General features: G+C 34.8%; 1 protein-coding gene across 6 annotated transcripts in view; it reads left to right on the top strand.

Annotated features, from left to right (window-relative positions):
* NCKAP1 (NCK associated protein 1) overlaps positions 1-22,288 on the top strand; it is a 52,851-nt gene extending 30,563 nt beyond the window's left edge. For all 6 annotated transcript variants that reach the window (XM_054636531.2, XM_054636530.2, XM_054636529.2 and 3 more), the window contains 18 exons: positions 298-379; positions 759-817; positions 1,394-1,539; positions 2,053-2,185; positions 3,827-3,946; positions 4,188-4,327; positions 5,031-5,162; positions 7,492-7,710; positions 8,053-8,183; positions 8,560-8,657; positions 9,667-9,760; positions 10,367-10,449; positions 10,913-10,993; positions 11,854-11,947; positions 13,467-13,583; positions 17,475-17,584; positions 20,389-20,478; positions 21,116-22,288. In XM_054636531.2, the coding sequence (XP_054492506.1) occupies positions 298-379; positions 759-817; positions 1,394-1,539; positions 2,053-2,185; positions 3,827-3,946; positions 4,188-4,327; positions 5,031-5,162; positions 7,492-7,710; positions 8,053-8,183; positions 8,560-8,657; positions 9,667-9,760; positions 10,367-10,449; positions 10,913-10,993; positions 11,854-11,947; positions 13,467-13,583; positions 17,475-17,584; positions 20,389-20,478; positions 21,116-21,232 (2,046 nt within the window). In that variant the 3' untranslated portion in view covers positions 21,233-22,288. The remainder of the gene's footprint in view (positions 1-297; positions 380-758; positions 818-1,393; positions 1,540-2,052; positions 2,186-3,826; positions 3,947-4,187; positions 4,328-5,030; positions 5,163-7,491; positions 7,711-8,052; positions 8,184-8,559; positions 8,658-9,666; positions 9,761-10,366; positions 10,450-10,912; positions 10,994-11,853; positions 11,948-13,466; positions 13,584-17,474; positions 17,585-20,388; positions 20,479-21,115) is intronic.
* Positions 22,289-23,420: the final 1,132 nt, after the last annotated feature.

Here is a 23,420-nt window from a genome sequence, read left to right as displayed (position 1 = left end):
AGATTTTCATTGCAGACAGGATAGAAAATGTAGTATAACTACATTCACTGACAGATTTTCCCATTTTGAGCTGATATTCGTTTGGAAATAATCTTTTCTAGGTATTTGTCATCAGCCAATGAATTAAAAAGTGAAAGCTATTAAATAGCAGTATTTGAAAAATTCCATTGATTAAGTTACCTCTTGTAGGTTTTTGAACATTTCAGAGTATAGCTGATAAATGGGGCATAGATATTGACATTATTTCATAAACCAAGTTCAAAGTAATAATAATAATAACAACAACATTTCTTTTAGAATCTTTCAGTGTGCCCAGAGGATGAATCAATCATCATGTCCTCTTTTGTAAACACAATGACTTCACTAAGTGTGAAACAAGGTAAGTTTAAATGATCTTGGAAAATTGGGAGATTCCTCTGAAAAGTTTCATCACTTCTAGAAAGGAGGTAAACTGATTTGGTTCCCTTGTTTCTCTTTCCTTTTTGTATCTGCCTTTTGTGGTGTCTCCCTTTTTCAAAGGATGCTATTGGATAGTAATCCAACCTTTTAATACAGAAAACATTACACATATTATCCTCTAGATATTTTAATTCCTTTTACTGCAACTGTACCAGATCAAAATTCTTGGGTAAAAACATGAGGTTCATTACCCAAATAATTCTTTAATCTTTTGGGTTTTTTAGAAGGTCTGATCTAGTCTATCTGAATTTGTTATTGCTTTCTAAGGGTTTTCTGTTCTATATTTTTCCCTGATGCAGTTGAAGATGGAGAGGTGTTTGACTTCAGAGGAATGAGATTAGATTGGTTCAGATTGCAGGTAAGAATTGGTCCATATGCATGATGTTTCACTAAAAAACAAACTGTTTCATAGATTACTGCTGTTCTAGATTACTCTCATACTGCAAGTGGGTGACAGGCTATCTAAAAACAACCTACTCTTAAAATCAAGCAAATACTTCAACAGATAATTTGCTATGTTTTGATATATCTTTGTCTGCTTTGGGTTCTTTTTGCAAATCATCCCCTGGGGTGTTTATAACAGTTCAGAAATAGAATGTGTTGAGGCTGAGCTGTTTGGTGGGTGTGCAGAGTGTGATTCAACGTGCCTACACTGGTAAGGGAGAGATTACAAATTTGTTTTTTGCCAGTACATTTGTTCAGCATTTTGTCTGTAAATTAGTGCCATATTCAGTGGTTGTTGAGAGATTTCACTGAAAGGCAGTTGGCTGTTTTTTAAGCCCTAGTGGAAAGAGAAGAATCCCTGCATGGTCTTTAAATACACAGGTGTCCTGTGCATAGCACAAACAGTATTTAACATTGGTATTGAGCAATAGCAATGGAATTTGCAAAAAGCAGCTGCAGTTATAACATATAAATTGTGTTTTCTTTCCAGGCCTACACCAGTGTTTCTAAAGCTTCACTTGGCCTTGCAGACCATAGAGAACTGGGAAAAATGATGAACACAATCATTTTCCACACAAAAATGGTAGATTCTTTGGTGGAGATGTTGGTGGAAACCTCAGATCTTTCTATCTTTTGGTATGCTACTACCATGACTGTACAAGTTTTTTATTATTTATTGTTTGGTTTGTCCTTGCAAGTGTGATTTTTAAATAGCACACTTGGTAGGAATATAGGCCAGTGGAAGAAGCGATTGTAATTTCTGGTTTCTAGCAGAATTAGTTTGAAAAACGTATTTATGAACATTTGTCAGACATATTGTGACAGTCATGTAGCTGATCAGGAATCATTTGCAGATTTCTCCTTAATACTTCTTGACAAAAAGTGCAAGTTTTTACAGTCCCTATGTGGCAAACATCAGAATAAAGAAATGATTATGGTAATAATAATAATGTAAAATAGATCTCCCAATAAAATGCATAGGAAGTGAATGTAGAAAACAAACAAAAGTGCCTCATACTTTGATCGTTTTTTGGTATACAAAATGTGTTTATGATTACATTTGGTTTGTGTGCAGTAACCCTTATTTGCAGCAAAAAATATACATATTGCATTTAAATGCCTGATTAATAACTGATTAATTCTGTTCAGTTTTTATAGTCGTGCTTTTGAGAAGATGTTTCAGCAGTGTTTGGAGCTTCCCTCTCAATCCAGATACTCAATTGCATTCCCACTGCTTTGCACTCACTTTATGAGCTGTACCCATGAACTATGCCCTGAAGAGGTAATTTTTCAATTTTAGTTATTTTCATCTGTTATTCAACAAAGAGTGAACTAGAGCTGAACATGGCAAGAAGGTGTTTGTTATGGCAATTTGACATTTGAAGGAGGAGAGGGCTAAAAATGTAAAAATGGAGGTAAAACAAGTGGATACCTTGTTAGATGACTCTTCATGCATAAATCTCTAAATCCTTTTCTCAAGTGAGAAAGAATTTTGATCTTTGCTTTGAAGAAGGATTAGCTAGGGTACAAAAATTAGGCTTAGATGCTGATAAATCCCCTATGCCTGTTAAAACTTAGAAGCAACAGTTTTCCTCTTAAATGATTTATAAACTCATGGCTGGGAGAAGGAAATAGGAAGCTGGGAGTTCTATATGGCTTGTTACAGTTTTTATTCAGTAGGAAAAAAAAAAGTGATAGACAGTATAATACAAGCATTTGCTTTGGTCAGAACTAGGTAATGGAAACCTTGTTGGTTAGAGGTAGAATTTAAAAAATGCTGTGGTGCTTGAAGAAATGAACTCTTTGTTAAAGGAAGCAGTTAGAATCTGAGGAAATTCTTTCTATTTTTGTTGTAAGGGCATAAATCCTTTAGTACATTTCCTGTATGTTCATTGACTTTGAAATTAGTCTGGGAGTTAACTTGTCCATTGTTATCTAGTGCTTATGAAAATGTTGTTTTCATTGCTAACAGTGCTCATCTGAAACAATTAGTTGAGTAAGATTGATTGTAATATACATAATATGGGGTTTTCTTATTTAAAAATAAAAATCTTTTCTGCTGAACTTCATTACACTGTACATCTATATAGGTATTTTCCTTGTATGCTTTGCTTCAAATAGCAGCCAATGCTGTTTATATTAGACAAGCAGTAAAAAGTTTCCAGGAAAGCTGACCCCTTCAGGACAAGAGCCATCTTTGAGAACAATTATAGTAACAGTAAGAAATCAGTAGCCAAAGTCCACTGGACATCAGTTACTGTGCATTCAGCTGCAGCAAGCACATTTTGTCACAACCAGCAGAACTTGAAATTCAATATCTGAATTGTATTCCTTGGTAACTATTATAATTTTGAAAAAATAATCTTTGCTGTGCTGTGTACAGTGTGTCATAGCGTGGCTGATAGAAAGTAAACATCAGTGGTGAAAGGAGGATTTCAGCAAGACAGAGGCTGTTCTTGTGCAGATCCAGTGAGAAAGGGACAGAATCCAGAAATTAATGCAGCAGGGCTTTATTATTGACTTTCTCAGTGATCTGAAGGACACTGCTTTCTCTATAGCTTGAGTTGCATGCTCTCTTACCCCTAGACTTAGTATTGGCACATACTAATGAAGAGGACATTCACAGAGACCTTGGAATATTGGACTCATTGAAGCAGATTTGATCCAAAATTAAATGTGAAAACCTACTTCTTCAAACATTATTTTTGCCTCCTTAAAAAAAAAAAAATTAATGGTGACTTTGAAAATTTCATGGTTCAAATTGCTTCCAAAAACAAAAACCAGCCAGGAGTCAAGATTATTGAGGACTAATAAATTTATTATTTCCCATATCCTAGTTCTGTGATTAGTGAACTGTTCTCTGCAGTGCTGTAGGACTGATGGAACACTGAAAATCCTGCTTCCTTTTCTCCCTTTTGAACAGCGACATCACATTGGGGATCGAAGCCTTTCCTTGTGTAACATGTTCTTGGATGAAATGGCCAAGCAGGCTCGAAATCTCATCACAGACATTTGCACAGAACAGTGTACACTGAGTGACCAGGTGAGTATGGTTGTGTCTGTTTTAATTCTCCTTGGAGATTTTCTCCATTCAGCTTTCTGGATATTTTCTGTTTGCTTTTTTCTGTGTTTTGGGGTAAATTTTCTGTTTATAAAACTGAAGGTGATTTGAGCAAGAATTTTTAATACTGGAATTGTGTCAAAGGAATGTGTTATTTGTGTGATGAAATGTGCTAAAAAAACTGGATTTTAATTTAGAGGGGCTGTTTCTTTTTGTTTATTAGTTGTTGCCAAAACATTGTGCCAAAACCATCAGTCAAGCAGTGAACAAGAAGTCAAAAAAACAGACTGGAAAGAAAGGAGAACCTGAAAGGGAGAAACCAGGAGTAGAAAGCATGAGGAAAAACAGATTGGTTGTGACAAAGTAAGCTGCTTCTTCTGTTCTTTTCACCTTGAATCCCAAGTCAAAATATGTTTCACACATTTCAATATGTTTTACATATTGAATGCTTCTTGCTTAATTTGTTTGAATAAATTTATTTGGCTGTAAGTTTGACAGCTTTGCAGTTTGGAGCTTATGATGCTTCTGTGGCTTGTATAGAGACTGAATTTTGTTACATAAGTAATAGGAGTTTTTGTCACTTGAATTTATCCCTTGGCTGTTTCCTTTCCTGAGCAAGAAGAATTCCTATGCTGTAGCTAGGCTTCCTGAATAGCCATATTAACTGTGGGCATGTGAGCCCAAGGAGTGGGTGGCATCTCTGATTCTACTTTGCTTTAGCACTCTTAAGTACAGGCTGGACAGGAAGTTCTTGCTGTCTTCTAAATCACTTAAGCATCTATTCTTTTTTTGGGGGGTAGAAAAGAAAAAAAAATATATATAGATTAAAAAAATATATCTCACATCACTGTATTTAATGCAGATCAGTATGCAGTTGTAGGATGTGTTCTTGGCTAAAATACTGGGTTTTAAATATGCTAGAAAAGTGTCTCAGAGCAGAACATGATAATGAAGAGTTAGACCTGTACTTGCTTTTGAAGAATTATCCATTCAGTATGTGCCTTCCATGATAATATACATTTCTGTTACATTAAATATTTTTCTTAATATCTTGTCTATTTTAAAGCCTGGACAAACTGCATACTGCACTTTCTGAGCTCTGCTTCTCAATCAATTATGTACCAAACATGGTGGTTTGGGAGCACACGTTTACCCCAAGAGAATATTTGACATCTCACCTGGAAATCCGCTTTACCAAGTAAGAAACATTGGAGAGTTAGAGACATTGATACACAAAACGAGCCTGTGCTAGTTTATGTTGGAAATATTGTGTACTTACTACATTAAACTAGGTGTTAAAGGTGGATTGTGAAACCTGTGAGTAGAATCCCAGCAAAATGATTATAAGTTACATGTGCAGACATACACAATAGGCAATTCCTGTTTTAAAATAAAATATGTTGAAATCCGTGTCATCTATTTAACAGCCAGATCCTGCATTCCCAATCCTGTGTATTTTGTAGGAGCTGGTGATGGCTGTTTGTAGGCATGTATGAAGATATGTATTCCCACCATTCTTTTGCACAGTGCTGGAATGTTTTTGAGTATTTGAGACAGCTGCCTTGCTGAAAGGAAGCCTAAAAATCAAAAGTCAAGATCTGACAAAGCCAACTGAGAATATGTGCAGTTACTTTTCTTTTTTTTTAAATAAAGTGTTGATAATTGATATTCCTGTGTGTTCTTACCTTGATCTTCCCACAATTTTTTACAGAAATAGGCAAATGGCAGCTTCTGGAGAGGACTTCATATTAAACCAGCCAGTTATCCTGCTATTTTATACCAAAGATTACTGGTTATATATTTCAAGCAGGGTATAAGGCTTAACCAGTTTAATCATTAAGACATAATATTAGCTCACTGGAGCATTCCATCAGTAAGATAAGGTGGCATACAAATGCAGATAAGTTGATGATGTTTTAAGAAGTCAGCTCTTCAGGTTTATGAACTTAGAGCAGTGGTAGTCACTTGTGCTTATTATTTTTATTTGGAGGAGGTCAGCTTGTGGATTGGGGCTGAAGCAACAGGCACATTACTTTCAGAGACTGCTTTCCTTTTTTCTGCTTCATGAAAGAAATGAAACTTGTTAGCAGAACATAATAGATATGCAATTTATAATTATTTTTGAGATTTTCAAGTGGCATTTCATTCAGAGGTTTGCAGTGTTCCTTAAAAGACAGTGTTAGTGTCTCACTGTGAGGGTTTCTTTACTGTTTTAAGCTCCTCTGTGTCATGTGTGCTTGGACTGAAGCTTATTATTATGCCACTTAATCTTGTTATTGTGTCCATTTTGAATTTATTTTAAAATAAGACACTACCTCAGAAGTAAACTATTGAAAATACTTATTTACATATGTTCATGCAACATCAAAAAAGTTACTCTAAATAATGTGTTCTCCTCCAGAGTAACTCATCCTGTTTACCTGTGATGAAGGTTGTTATCTACCAATTTCCTCTTTTTTTTACTTTCTGTTCTGTCTTTGAAAAGTACATATTACTTAAAAGCTTACCTCTTAAAAGTCTGAGACCATTATAAATTTAAAATAAACACTACAACAAGTATTTGTTTACTAAGACTGCTTTAAAGGATCCCCTGACACAGTTTGTTTGAGGACTTGGTTCCAGTGACATACTGGGGAAGGTCCATGTCCATGTATGGTAAATGCAATATACAGTCCTTCTAACAGTTCTGCTCTACCTTGAAAGCTAGCCTGTGAACATCTTTTTTTATTTATAGTGAGAATTTGAGCAAATTAAGGTATGTCCTGCAATTTCTTTATTCCTTGATTAAAGATAGAAATCACTGTTTTAGCTGAAGGGAGATGTATTTTTCATAATAGGATTTCTGTTTATTTACTTTACGTATATATTGGATATATTTTACAATTCACACTATACTACAGCAAACTATTTTTTAAGGATATTTCAAACTATAACAGCAGCTTTGGTCAAATAATTTTTTGTGTTAATATGCTTTGAACACTTGAATACATGATTGCTCTTGCATTTCCCAGAAGTTCTGCATTTTAAAAGACTTGAACAAAATTAATTTATTTGCTGAAGTAGTTACATAAGCCTTGCACAGTGTGGGTTGCTCATATATATATGGGGGGGGAAAAACTTTATTTAAAAAGGGTTTGGTGAGTATTCTTAGTCTCATGAAATTTTTACTGGAACCACAGATAGAATTGCCTTTGGAATCCAAAGCAGTTTTTAAAAGTGCTGGTGTAGCATGTGCATTGACCAGAGTTTTATACATGAGGATTTGAGCAGTATTCAAGTAAAATGAATATTTTCCATGCTTGAAAGGGTTTCAGACCAGGCTGGATGGAGCTCTTGAGCAACCTGGTGTAGTGGAAGGTGTCCCTGTCCATGGCAGGAGGGGTCAAACTAGCTGGTCTTTAAGGTCCCTTCCAACCCAGGCCATTCTATGAAAATCTGTGGATATAAAATCGTCTTTATAGCTGCATCTTTGTTGAATTTTACTAAGAAATGAATTGTTTTGTTTCTTATCCTTTTGTTTCCAAAAGGTCAATTGTTGGAATGACAATGTATAATCAAGCAACACAAGAGATTGCAAAGCCTTCAGAGCTGTTGACCAGTGTCAGAGCCTATATGACAGTCCTGCAGTCAATAGAAAATTATGTACAAATTGACATTACACGAGTGTTTAACAACGTTCTGCTTCAGCAAACCCAGCATTTAGATAGCCATGGTGAGCCAACCATTACCAGTCTCTACACAAATTGGTAAGTATTGCAAGAATGCTTGTTACAAATTTTTTAGAGATTTTTATTGTTGCTGTTGTTTAATGAAAAATCTAGAATTGGAGAAGTGGAGTTATATTAAATTTTCTTAAGTTTCCAACATCACATGTTTATTTGTCTCTGTACCTGTTAAAAGCAGCTTGAAATTTGCCTGTTGGCAAACTTATACTTTTTATAAGGACGAGACATAGAGTAAAATGCAGGCATGAGTTGAAGTATGAAAATAAAGCTTTGCTGTCCCTTGTCACACAGCTGTATTTGATCTGCATAGAGTATCCATGAAGATGTGCCTTTTGATCTAAAACATTTCCCCTTTCTGATAAGGTATTTGGAGACTTTGCTACGGCAAGTCAGCAATGGTCACATAGCCTATTTCCCAGCTATGAAGGCTTTCGTGAATTTGCCTACAGAAAATGAATTGACATTTAATGCTGAGGAATACTCTGATATATCAGGTAAACTTTGATGCTTCTACTCAACATTTGTGAAGGACAGTTATTGTTTTGCTTGAGTAATTGGAGTAACAGCAACTCTCAGAGCTACTGTTACTGAAATAACAGCTAACTCTTAGAGTTAACAGTTGTTAGCTTTCAGTAGTATTTTAGGTACTTTTTATTCTTGCTGCCTCTTGTCTCACCTTTCCTATTTTTGCTGAAAGTAGCCTTGCATTTAAGCTAAAGAGATGGGTATATTATGTGTCAGTTGACTACCATACAGATTCTTGTCTTTAAAATTATGCTTTCGAGTAAAATATTTTTTCACTTAAAACACCATGCTGCAAATAAATGAAGATGGAATATTGGAAGTGTAAGAGTTTCTTTTCTTTCTCAGAAATGAGAGCCCTTTCTGAACTTCTGGGACCATATGGCATGAAGTTCTTGAGTGAAAGTCTGATGTGGCACATCTCTTCACAGGTTGCTGAGCTTAAGGTAACCTTGGAAGCTGGTGGGTGGGAGCATTAATTGAAATCTTCTTTAAACAGAAGGAACTTCAATGTTCAGAAGAACACAAGAGATCTGCATTTTCTTAGCTATTGATTTTCCTCTACATAATCACTTTTCCCTTTCTGAAATAGGGTGCATTGAGACTGCAAAAATATTTTTATAAGAATAAACTATTTTTTGCTTGAAGAGGGTTTGAAAATACAGTTTGGCACAGACTAAGTTCCTCAGCTAGCAGGATCTGACATTTTAGAGATGTGATTATGCAATCTCTAATTTAAATTTTAATCTGTTAAATATTTGGAGAATGATTTCAGGAAAGTTATTACATGTACTCTAATCTTACAAGTTGCTTATATGAGAGCTGTTAAAAATTAGAAACAGACGCATTTTCTTTTCTTCTGGCCAAACTGAAATGAAAACTACTGCACTTGAGTTTAACTCTTTCTGGCTAAGGTGTTGGGATTTGGAACTATGTCTTTGCTTTTCATATTATAGTGGAAAAAAATTTCAAGTAAACTGCACCAAGGTTTAACAATCTGATTTCCACTCTTGATTCCATTTTTTCAATTTTACCAACATTAAATTTCAGAATAATTAGTGAAAGCAACAATCCCAAAGAATTGATTACTTTGTGAATTTCTATTTTTATTGTAATATGTATACTTTTCTTCTAAAAAGCTGAGTGGCATAAGGACCTATAGTCTGATTTTCACAGAGTTAAATTCCTTTGCTTTAAGATGTGGTACACATTGCTCAATACAAAAGTCCTGTTCTAAGGGGTATCTAATTCTCTGCTTTTTGATTCAGAGCTTGCTTTTGTGTATAGTTGTGACTGATGATGATACTGATATTGTAGTCCCACTAAGAACACAGTGGATACATCTATTCCCTGGGGTCAGTTGTTTATCTGCCAGGTTGAAATGTCCTTAATCAGGCATTTATGCAGTTGACATGCTGAAACCTATACCTGACATGGATCCTTCCTTCTTTATAGAAACTTGTGGTGGAGAATGTTGAAGTTCTAACACAAATGAGGACCAGCTTTGACAAGCCAGACCAAATGGCAGCACTCTTTAAAAGATTATCATGTGAGTATCTAACATGATCCTGCTAAAGATACAGAGTTATTTTCTATATTTGAAAACGGGAAAAATTAATTTCTCTGTATTGAATATCCATAAGCAGCAAGATGTACATGAGCTCATATCAACTGATGGATCATTTTGAACTTTTCCAGTCTTCTCATGTACAAAGTGAGATTTCAGTGTTATTTAGTGCACAGGCACTATATTAGTTATGAGTTTTGAGCATCATTTCAGGGATGATAATACCTAGCTGTAGCAGCAGTAATGTGGAAGCCTGGTATATAGCTTAATGTGAAACAAAAAATAATTACAGCAAAGAGGCATTTTTGTCCTCAAGAAAGCACAGAACCAGTGCTAGAATCCAGGACTGCCAGCTGTGTATACTAGGTTTCATTCCAGGAAGTGGTAAATGTGATTGTCTTCTACAGAAAATCCCATTGTGGATTCAGCTATAAAAACCTGCTTTAGCACTGGTTATTTTGGCTCTTTTAAGGAAGGGCTTTGTTTCAGTACCTTGTTGTTTTCAATATTTTGTGTAATATTTTGTTTCTCTTTTTTGAAAAACTGATCTTGTCAACTTCAACACTTTGTCCATTGTTCTCTTTTCAGCTGTTGACAGTGTTTTGAAGAGAATGACAATTATTGGTGTTATCTTGTCTTTTCGGTCATTGGCACAGGAAGCACTTAGAGATGTAAGAAAGAACTGAATATGTTCTGAATCATTTTCATTGTATTTAACTTAATGGAATGATAGGATATTTGAACCCTAACTGTTCAGGAATGTTTAAAATGTCCTCTTAAAAGGTTGATGACATGTGGGTAAAATGGCAATACTCAGTTGTAACTGAACTTGGAATTGCAACTTGGGGTGAGGGAATCTATTTTTTGAGTACTGTTCAGAGAACTGTTACATTAAAACATCAAATTTAGTTTAGATCATGTTTTCTGTGTTTACTCATTTTAAAGGCTTCTATTTCTCTTCTTTATTGCAAACATTTATTAGACTTTAATATCTTAAATTTACAAACAAATACAAATGTGTTAAATAAAACCCATTAAAAAGGAAAATAAGCCCAGTAAAATAATGATAGTGTTGAACTCATATTGCACATGGGAAGCAATTTTTCTCATTTTGTGCATATTTGTGTCTTTTAGGTCTTATCCTACCACATTCCTTTCCTTGTAAGTTCCATTGAGGACTTCAAAGATCACATTCCAAGAGAGACTGACATGAAGGTAATGTTTGGCTGAAAGGGTGGTAGAGTAGTTTTGGAGTTTATTGAAAATATGTAAGCAACAAGACTTGACTTTCATGTTTAGTGTTGAACATCCAGACACAAAGAACACCCTTTTTCTATTTTTTTCTTTTTCTTTTTTTTTTTTTTTACCCCCCCCAAGAGCTTAGTAATGTGGATCTGCAGCCTCTTAATGTTCTGGGGAAAAAATCACAGCCAATTGTTAGAATAAGCACAAGTCTCTGTCTGCCTGTGATCACATTTGAGAACTCTGATAGACTTAAGAACAAGATTTATCAAATGTTAAAACAAGACAAGGGGAAGAATGCTGAGCTGCTCCACACTGTGTCAGCTAAGTAAGCATTAGGAGCTAGTAAAAAAAACTATTTCAACACTGTCTATGTGGTTGGAGTTCTGTGCATGTAATAGTGACAAGTCTGATTTTTACCTTAAATTGAAATTTTTTGCAAACTCACTGTGTGAAATGCTTGTTTAAAAATGCTGTATTTCTAGATGTTGGCTGATGCTTTAGATCTGGTATAGAAAATATGTCAGTTTCTTTTGCACATTAAAGAAAGATGTAGAAACAGCTAATTGGAAGTCAGGGTGTTGCTTTGGAGGTAATGTGGGAAAGTATATGACTTCTGTTTGGCTTGACACAACAAAATTACCATCTGGTGCACAAAGTACAGACACAGCTGCTCAGTGGAGGTTAGAAACAAAATCTACAGTCTCTGTCTAACATTTGCCAAATCTCTGAAATTCCTTAGTGCCTCAAACTCATTTTAAGCATGACAGCAAAAACTTGCTTCGTCATCTTGACATGAAAGCATTCAGTGTTGTCTTTCTTCTGGTCCTCAGGTGGCAATGAATGTATATGAACTGTCATCAGCTGCTGGATTGCCTTGTGAGATTGATCCTGCCTTGGTAGTAGCACTGTCTTCCCAAAAATCAGGTAAGAAGTTCCAGCTTCAAACATAAAAATGTTAAAAAGAGAAAAGAAGTGTTTAAAGTGCTGGGAGGAAACTTGTATATCTTGACTTCTTTGTTTTCCTTCAATAAGCTTCATAAATGGCGTAAGAGGATGAATTACTTGTGCCTTCTGTTTGTTGGTGTTGGCTTGAGAATCTCTTCAAATACTCATGAATGGATGTGCTGACCTAGAAAAGGCTATCAGATAGATGTAGAAGGAATTTAATGGTGAACACTGCTGTAATTCAGCAATCATGACAATAAGAGTGTCTAGTGAACAGCTTGATCAGTTCTGTTGCACAGATGTGTGACAAATCTGTCAGCTAAGTAAGCATTAGGAGCTGAATGCAGCTTGTGAATTTCACAGTATTTTGTTGCCAGTGTATCCTACAAGTGTTAACATGAAGTTTACAAGGGAAAACAGTAAAATAAACATGTTAGAGAATTAACATGTGTCACACTTCCTCTTCGTTGCTTTTAGGCACTGCTGTCTAAGCTTTTCAGTTTTGTTTACTCTGGCATGTTCAAAGACATGAATTAAGACTCCTAAGTGTTTTTTGATGGTCTTCAGGTTTTTTTCCTATCTTCCTTACTGAGCATTTCATTACTTTTTTTTCTCCTTGTATGTTCTGGATAGTTGATGTTAGAATGAGGCCATGAATATTTTAAATGCTACCTAAGTCGTTTTTTCTTACTTCAATTGTAGTTATTTTGAGAGGGGAAAATACTATTCAATATTTGAATTTAAGTCCCAAGCACAATTTCTTTGTGCACTTAAAAAAAAAGCAATCCAAAGTGTATTTGTTCTATCTTGTATGTATAATATACAGAAGTATATTATTGTTAGGTATCTGGTATCTAAAATGCCATTTTAAATGTATTATTTTCATTGTGGTACAGCTATGAAATGTTTAAGCTAGGTCAACAAAGAGAATTTCTGTATATTCTCATAATGGTTTATGATCCTGTATTTTGATTGTTACAAATATTTTGCTTTTATTCAGTTTTTATAGAGATAAATTCTGCATGTTAGTAATGACTTTTTTTAAACTAATCTTAGGCTTATGTGTGATGATGCTGCCATTTTTGTAAGCATAAATTGACAAGAGTGCACCATCACCTTCTGCACTTTTGCCAAAGGGAGATGCAAGAGAAGCTCTTCTTAGCTTAGAGCAATAACTGGCTTTATACCAGCATGAAAAGATTACTATTGTGTCCATCATAATAAAGACTTGGTTACTAAATCATGAGAAGTAAGGTAGTGGCTTCTTTTTGTTCTCCTGCATAACAGATTGGATATTTTGCAGCTCTACTCTGTTTCTTTTGGCAAGACTGACATTAATATTCCTCTTTTCACAATACACACATTGACTTTATTGGATTTTGCTTTAAATTTCAATTTGGTCAAACAATTTACGTTCTAATCTACCTACAGCTGAAAGGAAATATTTCAAGATTACTTCTTTAATTAATAAAGAACTTTTCTTATTTTTGTTTTTTAGAAAACATTAGTCCAGAAGAAGAATATAAAATTGCTTGCCTTCTAATGGTCTTTGTGGCTGTGTCCTTGCCCACTTTGGCTAGCAATGTGATGTCTCAGTACAGCCCTGCCATCGAAGGTAATGTAGAGTCTGCTCAGTATTTGCTGGGAATGCTCTCTTCACAATAGTTCTGTTAGTGTCTTGAATGCATTCACCTTTAATATTTAATTGAATTCTATTCAATTTTATATTTTTATATAGATTATATTTATATATTAATATTATATATATATATATATATATATATATATATATATATATGATATGTATTTGTATTTAATTTTATATTTAATTAGAGTGAAGAAATTTAAAAAGCACTTAGCCTTAATTCAGGCAAGTTCTTCTTAAAGTACTTTAAAAAGCATTTACTTAACTCTTGTCGGAGATAACTCTTTCTATGAAAAATTAGTTTGGTACTTGAAATTTTCAGAGTAGTTTAGACACTGCAGGGGGCAATCTTGTCCTTAAGTGGAATCATTCAAGCACACATGCTGCATTAATGAGTGTGACACTATTTAATATAATATCTTCTAGTAAGTATTAATGTTTTAGTAATCTTTACATTGGCCTTGGGCCAGTCATACAAGGTGTCCTTTCTATATTTTATGTGCTGTGTTCCTATTGCCAAGCATAAAGTTTTGGAAACACAATCTGGAAGGTGTAAGTGGTGAGCAGAATTATTTCCTACACAATAGTTCAACTTTCTTATTAAAAAAAAAATAATCTTTGCCTCAACAAAATTCTTTGCATGTAATCCACAGTTTTCTTTCTCTTTAAGTTGAAAAAAGACAGTATTGTTCAAACACATACAAAAGTCACCTTTTGGCTGTTCAAGCTATTTCCTTTGTGCTGTGTAACATGACTCACATAAAGACCATGTTTATACTGCTTCCATTCTCTGGGATGCATGTTTTTTCTAATTAGTTTTGAAATTTGCATTATTTTTAATTTGCTCAAAATTGTAACTTACAAAATAAGTTAAACTGGCATCTGAATATTGAAAGTACCAGGAAAATACCAAAAATTTAAAAATCTTTCTGTATCACTTAATGTAGTGTGCAAATCATATTTTTAGAGACCCAAGATTGTTGTTTTACATGGGATTAATCAGCCTTTTCTTCGGTTTTGAATTATCAGGGATCTGTTGACTCTAGTTTCATTTTAAAACAGATAGCATGGACTTTTCCAGTTGCTTAAAATGTTAGATAAATCTGATGTATGAGTAGAACTTGAATATTGCTTTGAAAATGAAAGAATTTTCAAGTTAGAAGGTTTTTCTGATGACTGGGGAGAGCAATCTGTAACCTGCAGAGCTGTTTTCTGTTATTTGGGCTCTTGAAGTATTTCTATTGCTCTTTGCAAACTTTTTCCAAATCATGACACTTGAATAAAAATCTTGGAATATAGGTGAGAGCAGGGAATATCTAATGTGATTGATGAGGTGCATGAGTAGAAACTTCCTTGTTTGAAGACTGTCAGTTTGACTGTCTTTACTTACTCCAAATGAACTTGTTTATGTATATTTAAAATCACATCTCTTTAAAAATTACCTATAGTTTTGTAAAAGAAATCTTCTGGGAGCACTTCCTGCTACCAGTTTCTCCTTCAAAGGATCTTAGCAACTCCAGAGTCTCAAAACCTGCATGGCTTGCCAGGGGGGCAGAACTACAAGTTTTACTGGTGTTTATATTTTCACATTTACCCCTCTGCAAATTAATTGCTAAGAAAATGTCAGGCTAGCTAGAGGTTCTCCAGCAGGTTAAATTTCAGGTGGGTTTGGCTTCCTCAAATTTCCTCTCTTCCCAAAACCCTCAGCCTGCTAAAAACATGACTATCATGTTTTTAACAGGCTGAAACAACAGATAATTCTTCTGTTGAAGATAAGCATATAATCTTCTGTCTGTTTTATATCATGTAGCTTAAATATTCCAGTTTATGTGGTTTCATTTACATTAAATAACTCTTAAGATGAAGTCAGGCAAAGCCTTGTTTCAAAGTGAGCTCTTAAAGTACAGTTAATAGATGACATGAAGCTGTGACTGGAGAGAAGTTACATCTTGCACTCCAATAAGCCCATATTAGAAGTTGTTCTGTGAGACATGGCCTGTGTATTACATAATTTTTTACTGAGTGGGCTCTTATTGAGAGGAAAATCTAGCAAAAGGTATACAGAAAAAATGTTCACTCTACAAAAATAACTGAACAAACAGAACAGACTTTGTCATTCCTGCCTTCCTTGCATAATACTACTTTTTCTTGTGTTCTACCCTTATTGTAGAACATCTGGCTTGAAACACTTAATATAAATGGTATTTCCAGAATGTGAACTTAATAAATTCTGCTTTATGAAGTAAATTCCCTGGACAAATCCTGAATTAATCCATCAACGAGTCACAGATTTGAAGGAGTTTCAGCTTTCTAATCTGGCAAGACATATCTCCCAAATACAGACAGTGCTTGGACAGCTGTAGCAATGTCTGTATTCCCTCTGTCTGCTTCAAGATCAAGTCTGTTTCTTCCACTAGTTCCAGATAAAGGCTCAAAGTCTAACAGACCTTTACTTTTGTTTCCAGTACAGAATCTGAACTGCTAGTCAAATACCAGGCTAGAGGTGCAATTTGTCAACTAGAGAGTAGAATAGAATACTAGTCTGCAAGAGCCCTAGCTCTTCTCTAAATACTTGAAACCTGGTGTGAATTGGAACACAGCAGTTCTTTTGCTGAATTCCCTTGTTGATGCTTTTTCTACAGCCTGAGACGTAAAAATGAAATCTCTTTAATAAAATGAGCCTTTTCAAATGAGCCTTTCTAATTCATATATAAATCAGAATTAAGCAGAAAATATTTTCTTGACCGATGTTCATGTAAAAATAGGAGACAAAGTTGGAGTATTAAATCTGGGGGCCCTGCTGAAGGAGATCCACAGGGATCTTCTCTGGGACCTACAGGTCAGCAAATTCACAGACCACCTGGATGGGGGGCTGAAGAGTGAGGTGAGAAAATCTATATATCATGTGAAGCTGTGGAGGGTATTATAGGAGTGAAGAGCTGCAGAGAGGTATGAACTGAGTAAACTGGGCAATAAAATGACAGCAAAAAGTAATTTTAGGTAACAATCGTGATGTGCATGGAGAAAAAATGGATTTTTCTCATGTGGAGTGATGGGGTCCAACTGACCTCACTGTTCAAGCATGAATTGGAGTTATGGTAAATGACTGAATGAAAAGATGAGCTCATTGCTCAACAATGGTCAAAAAATAAGAATCAGCATGCTTGAGTACTTGTTAACTCCTTCAAAGACCACCTCCTTTTCATATGCTCACACTTGCCTAAGATACTTGCCCATGTGTACATTAGTTTTGTATTAAAGTGGTATATTTGCTTAATTTGCCTGGAATAAATATCAGGTTTACTGAGTTCTTCTGCTCTCTGTGAAAACTGGTGTCATTTAAGCACTTTCCAGGGCTCTGAAGCCTGGGTGAATTTTAGGCAAGATGTTACATATGTAAGTCAGCAATAGAATACCTTTGTTCTTGAGTACCTGCAGATCTCATTGAGTGATAATGTCTGGGCATGAGATGTTCATTTACACAGAGGGGAAATAGTCAATTAGCTTGTGAAAATCCTGTCTTTTTGGCCTAGTCAAGTGTTAACACTTTAAAGTTAACACTTTAAAGTTTTTTAAAGTTTTGTAGAAACCAAATAAACTTCCAATATATCCCTTATTTCTAAAAGCCCCAGGTTGTTTCTCAGGTTGCTGTGACCATTAGGAGATGAAGGCAGAGCTGTATTCTGGTGACTTTCCTGACAGCAAGTTCAGTGTGGAAGAGTTCCTTTCTCCCATTGTGTAAGATGCTGAAAGTCATCCTTTCATTGTCACAAGTCTCTTTAGTATTTGGTGATATTTTCCAAAGAATACTGTCTTTTCCAGCACGGTGCTGAGGTGATTTGAATGTTTTTTTTTGTTTAGGGCATTGCAACAACATTCACTGCTTGGCAAAAGCTATCAATCAGATTGCTGCAGCTCTGTTCACCATCCACAAGGGAAGCATTGAAGACCGTCTCAAAGAATTTTTGGCTGTATGTATAACTTGATTCCATTTATTAAAATGTACTGTTGATTTGGGATGCAATGTAATTTATTTCATAGAAATCTGCTTTTGGTGCACAACAGACTATTTTCTATATGTTTCTGTATACAAGTCTATACATAGATTGAATTTTGCACTAGTTCTTTATAAACACCTCTGTGTGATGTTGAAAAGTTAGAGGAGCAACTCAGTGCAAGTATCATAATATTTTTCAGTACAATCTTTAGTATTTTAGCACGTACCATTTCTCACATTGTGTGGCCCATGAGTGGAAAAAAAAATGTTCAATGCATATCAAATCAAAATTCTGTCTAGCTGACTTCTTCCCATGATGTAGTGGATACTTTAGTTAGTTACCTTCTTTAAAAAGTAAGATAAACTTCAGAGTGGCTTGTGGGTTGTATCTTTTGACATGCCTGCCTTTCTTAAACATGAACAGCCAGGTAGCAGCATGTTGCAGGGTAGTTGGGAAAAAGAAATTTTTTATGCCTCAGAGTAGATTGAAGATGAAAGCTGCTGAAATCCTGAGTGATGCTTAAGAAAAAAAAAATCAGAAGTTTTTAGGTCATGGTGACATGTTTTAAATACATTTTGGTGTGCTGCTTGAGTAGAAATGAAATTTTTTAAATGGCTCTTAATTAGGCCGTACTGAAAGGAGAGGCTAAAACAGCAGCATCACTTTAATTTAAAAAATTTACTATTGATTTTGAGTGGGTTTTGATTTTTCTGTTTGGTGTTAAAATGTGTGGAGAAAAAGCCCCTCCCTCTTTATTTTAGGTAACTTTTTGTAACTAGAAGTTCACAGAAACAATTTTTCTTTTTTTTTTTTTCCTTAAAAGAATCTTTCACTTGTGGAAATCCATTGCATTTTGTAAATCAGAAAAAACCCCTATGGCCATTGACCTTGTCTAATGCAACTGCTGGATGTAAAACATGAAAGAGAAATGGCTGTATCAAGTTGCATACATTTGACAGTTGAAGAAAACCAGTATAGTTTCATATGATAAAAACACTTTTGGTATGAGGTTTGCATTCTTTCAGTGTTTATGGACTGCTTTCAGACCACTGCTTTTACTGCACAGACTATGACTTGATGGTTCAGATATTTTGTTAATCTTTCTTTTTTAACACTTACTGTTAGTCTGAAATAAAAACATTTCTCTTGAGAAGGAAATTACTGCTGAAGGTGATCTGCTTTCCTGTCCAAGTTAGTTAAATAGGAAAAAAACTTAGGAGGTTCCTTAATGCTGATGAGTGTGTACTATGTATCTTTTCAAGTATACATATTGACTTCAGATGAAAAATTGATTCATGACAGCTTTTTCAGGAAGAATGTTGTGAAAAAGCTACTTTTAAAGTTAGTATTTTAATTTAGTATCCTTTTCTGGTAAACGTTTTTTTAGGAATGTTGTGAAAGCCAAAATGATGATTGTACATCTGAAAGTTGGAAGGGTTTTTTTTCAAATTTCTGTAGGGATGAATACATGGTGTATCAAGGCATCTATAAATTAAATATTTTACTATATTTTGTGATCTTGAGCTTGTAAATACCCAAATACATGTTAGAAGTTTCTAGCATATCTTCTAAAACTAGGATAACATGATTGCTTATGGCAATGCCATTTTCAACCTAGAGATAATATTGGTATGGGAGATAATATAAAAGTGGATCTCCATGGGAGCTCCAGGGGCAGTTATGGAAGAATGTCCCCAAAAGCCCACCCACACAGGGTGAATACAGTTTTTACAACTTTAGCAAATTAGCATATTTGACAAAAAGCATCAATTAGGAGGACAAGTGGTGATGCAATCCCCCTCCCCAGGTCAAGCCCCTTCTCTGGAGCCCTCCCTTGGTACTAGCTGCCCTTTGTTTATGAAAATGTGTCTCAAAGAGTTGTTCTCAACCCTGGTAGCCAGGAAGAGCCATGATAGCACAGGAGCCTTGTGCCCCCACAGCTTGGAGCTCTGGAATAAGTTTTGTCTTTCTGTCTGGGGAAAAGGCATGGAAAAGTACTGGGAAAATGAACTAGAATACAATAACAGGCTACAGAGCTCCAAATACATGTGTAAAGAATACAGAGAATACATAAGAGAAAAAAAAATACAAAAATCAATAGGCATAATTTCCCCCCTTTCTAGAGAATAACAAGACTTGACCTTCTCTAGTCTCTACTCCATATTTAATCATACCACCAGTTTACACAACTGGCTAAGATACAGATGCTAACTATAACTACAGCTACTATGAATATTTTTTTATCCAGGCCCAATTTGGTAACCATGAAGTGAGTGTATACTGAAGGTATATTGATAAAATATTATTTGTTGACAGTTAAGATGGCATTTCTTCAAAACTTCTTCTGTTGCAAAATGGGTAAAATTTCAAACAATAAATATTTTTATCACTTTAAACATTACAAAAATGCAGTAAGTTGAAGTGTATATTGGGAAGGACAGAAGTGAGATCTTGATCCCCTGGGAGTTGTCATTGATTTCAGGAAGCATTGTAATTGCCAAGCAGTGATTACAACAAAAAGTTCTCTGCAATGAATTAATTTTTATATAATACTTTTTATATTAAAATAGCATGTGTCATTTATTAAACACTGCTAGGAATAAGCCAGTATGGCACATGGAGACTAAAGGCCAGTGGTGGTTCATGTGCTCAGGATTACTTGATTTCCTTTGTCATTATTAGTACAAGGCAGAGTCCATTGGCTTTGTGTAACAAAACAGCAGAAGCTCATCAATGCTTTGTTTTATTTATTGCTTTGAAATACTCATTTTGTATAGCTTGCATCATCCAGTCTACTGAAGATTGGCCAGGAGACAGACAAAACTACTACAAGAAACCGAGAATCAGTTTACCTACTACTAGACATGGTGAGCATTTGTGTGTTATATTTGTAGCTCACAAACCAGTGGAAATAATTTCATGTTGTTCTTCCTGGCATTCTCATGTCAGTATTTTTTTTCATTCCCCCAACATGCACATATTATTGCCATCATTCTTTATTGCTTAGAACATTGTATCACCATGTTCAGATAATTTTCACTGTTTGTTTAGTATTTACCATACATTTAAGAAACAGTGTTCAGAGTGTGTAGGAGAGAATCCTCTGTGCTCAGAGGATTTTTCTCCCAGTATTCAGTATCTTTTAGAAGATAACTATTTATATAGGAAAGCAAAATACTTACTTTGAGAAGCAGTGAGTTTAAATGTAGGGAGTTTAAGGGGTTTTGTAAGTTGTTTTTTCATATATTAGTTTGTACTGTAGTTATATGTCAAGGTGTCTTTAGTTTATTATAAGTAGATAGTATCTGGGGAAATACTATCCCCTAAAATATACTATACATATACTAGGGAGAAGCACTACTATAAACTTGGTGCAATTTATTTTCACTGTGAAATATGTGAGTGGTAATGTGATGCAGGCTGGAAGGATCTACATGAAAGAGCTTATCAGTAGCAGGCAGCAGAAGGTGCTCTGCAAAACCTTGTGTTTCTGGTATTTTTCAGATTGTGCAGGAGTCTCCATTCCTGACAATGGATCTCTTGGAGTCTTGTTTCCCTTATGTCTTGCTGAGAAATGCATACCATGCTGTCTACAAACAAAGTGTTACATCCTCTGCCTAAGTATCTACTTACTGGAGATAAGACATAGCACGCATCTGTGTGGCCTCAGTTTTATCTGTAAACTGTGGAGCTATTTTACTCTATGGCCTGATGAACAGTTTTGTGAATTATAAACTTTTTCCATAAAGTTGTATTCCTAAACAGTGGTTTCTTAATATGGTTGTACTACAATATAAGCTTGGTTGATTTTAGGTTGCACACTTACGGAAAATTTCTTTTCTCATTCCTTTCTTTATTTTATTTTTTTTTAACTTTAGAGCACCAGTTATGTTTTAAAAATACTACTTCTGCTATATGTTTTTTGATATTGATCATGCAAAACAAAAATTGCTTGTTTATTTCCCAGAAGAAAAATGTATGTAGTGATTATTTTACATAGAGTAGCTTTCATCTGTGTGTAAATTATTTCAAATAGGGAGAGTTATAAACTTGTACCTATTGTTCTTATTGAAAACAAATATTGGATGTGCATTTCTGTGAAGTAATTACAGCATTTCTAGTTTTATTTTGAAACGTTCACCAATCTACGTACTATGACACTATCTAACATTAAAAATGTTATAGGACTGCTTATCCTACAGACAGTGATCCTCTCCCAATTCTCTTAAACAACTGCAAGTGGTGGTGTTTGTATAAAGCATAGTGGAAATTTTTTTTAAACTAACTTCTGTGGTGCCCTGTTGGCATTAACACTACCATTGTACCCTGCTGTATAATAAACATTCTTACACATTTATCATATATTGATAAAATGTTAGCCCTTAACCACTTTTTATATGTTTTAAATTTTTGAAATTCAAGTGTACCTTCCATAACATACAATAAACACTAGACTGTATTATCTGTAGGTGAATTATTTTTAATATAAATGTTATCCTAGTATTTTAAGCTTTAACTGTGCTGTTGTGCATTGATTTACATCTCACAGTTCATTAAATATCAATCCTTAGAGCTTTTATGTGAAGACTTCTTTTAATCCTTCACCTTTTGCCTTTTGCGATAGCGAATCTTGTAAAAGGATGGAAGAAGGAATTAAAAACAATGTTAAAAATGTCACTTTAGTGCCATTATCCTTTAAATCTTATTTTTACATAATAAAGCAAGAAAAGCATTTATATAGTATGTAGCTATGCCAGTTGTACCCATAGAAATAAGTGTATTGTTAAAGTATGAAACTTGAAATAATCCTAGAAGGGGCGAATGTTGCTAAAACCGTAACATCAGGCATGACTGAGACAGATGTATAATAGTCCCTTTTTTATCAGTCATGCAAATTGGCCTTGCAGGGTAGCATGGGCTCATTTAGCCTGAAAGCTGACCAGATGGTTGTGCTCTGTAATCCCTGATGTATAAAGCTGTGTGTTCCTCAACAGGCTCTGGACATTGTATAGAGCCCCTGTTCTTGGTGCAACTTCTGTGCATGCTGGTAACTTTTTCTGTTATGAAAGAGCTGTTGTGTGCTCAGTTACAATAGCTTCCTCTGTCCAGAGGAAAAAAGTACTGGAATAAAATTGTCCTAAGGAAGTAAGACAGTACATCTATATTTTTCCTAATTATGCATTTTATGTTATAACTATGGAAGTGTTTTTAAATTGTTAAGTTGCTACCATAATGAAGAAGTTTTTTCATAAAGTAATTAGGTTGAATGCAAGACTTATGAGTTCTTAAATATTACTCTGTAATATTTATAGTCTAATACATTCAAATGTTCTGATTTCAATTAAGATTTTGATTTTGATGTAGCCTTTTGTGGGAAAACAATGCCTATTTTCAAGATGAATTCTTGAAAAACTCAAGTTTAAGAAATAACTTTTGTGCTTTTAATATTTTAACAAAACAATTGTATCTGTCCATTTGCCTCAGATCCCAGATTTCCGCTGTCGGTGGTGTTAGTGAACCAAATCTAGAGAACAGGTAATCACTGACAAACAGGTAATGAGTTCAGTATCTCTGCAAGAAGCTGCTTCTCACACAGTTGGATTAGATTTAGGCACGAACCTTTTAGACGTGGTAGTTTCTGTGAGAGTCCTTCCATGTGTCTGGCACACAAATCCCTGAGGTGATGCCTCTTTAACTACACCACTCCTTTTTAACTTGGGCAAGATCAGAACAAACCACACAAGGGAAAAGCTGGGGAAGAATCATGTGGACTCATCCATGTGTTGGTTGGATTTGGGCAGGGCTGGAA

This window comes from Agelaius phoeniceus, chromosome 7 (genome assembly GCF_051311805.1).
Source record: "Agelaius phoeniceus isolate bAgePho1 chromosome 7, bAgePho1.hap1, whole genome shotgun sequence".
Lineage (NCBI taxonomy): Eukaryota > Metazoa > Chordata > Aves > Passeriformes > Icteridae > Agelaius > Agelaius phoeniceus.
This window is presented reverse-complemented; position numbering and strand designations above follow the sequence as displayed.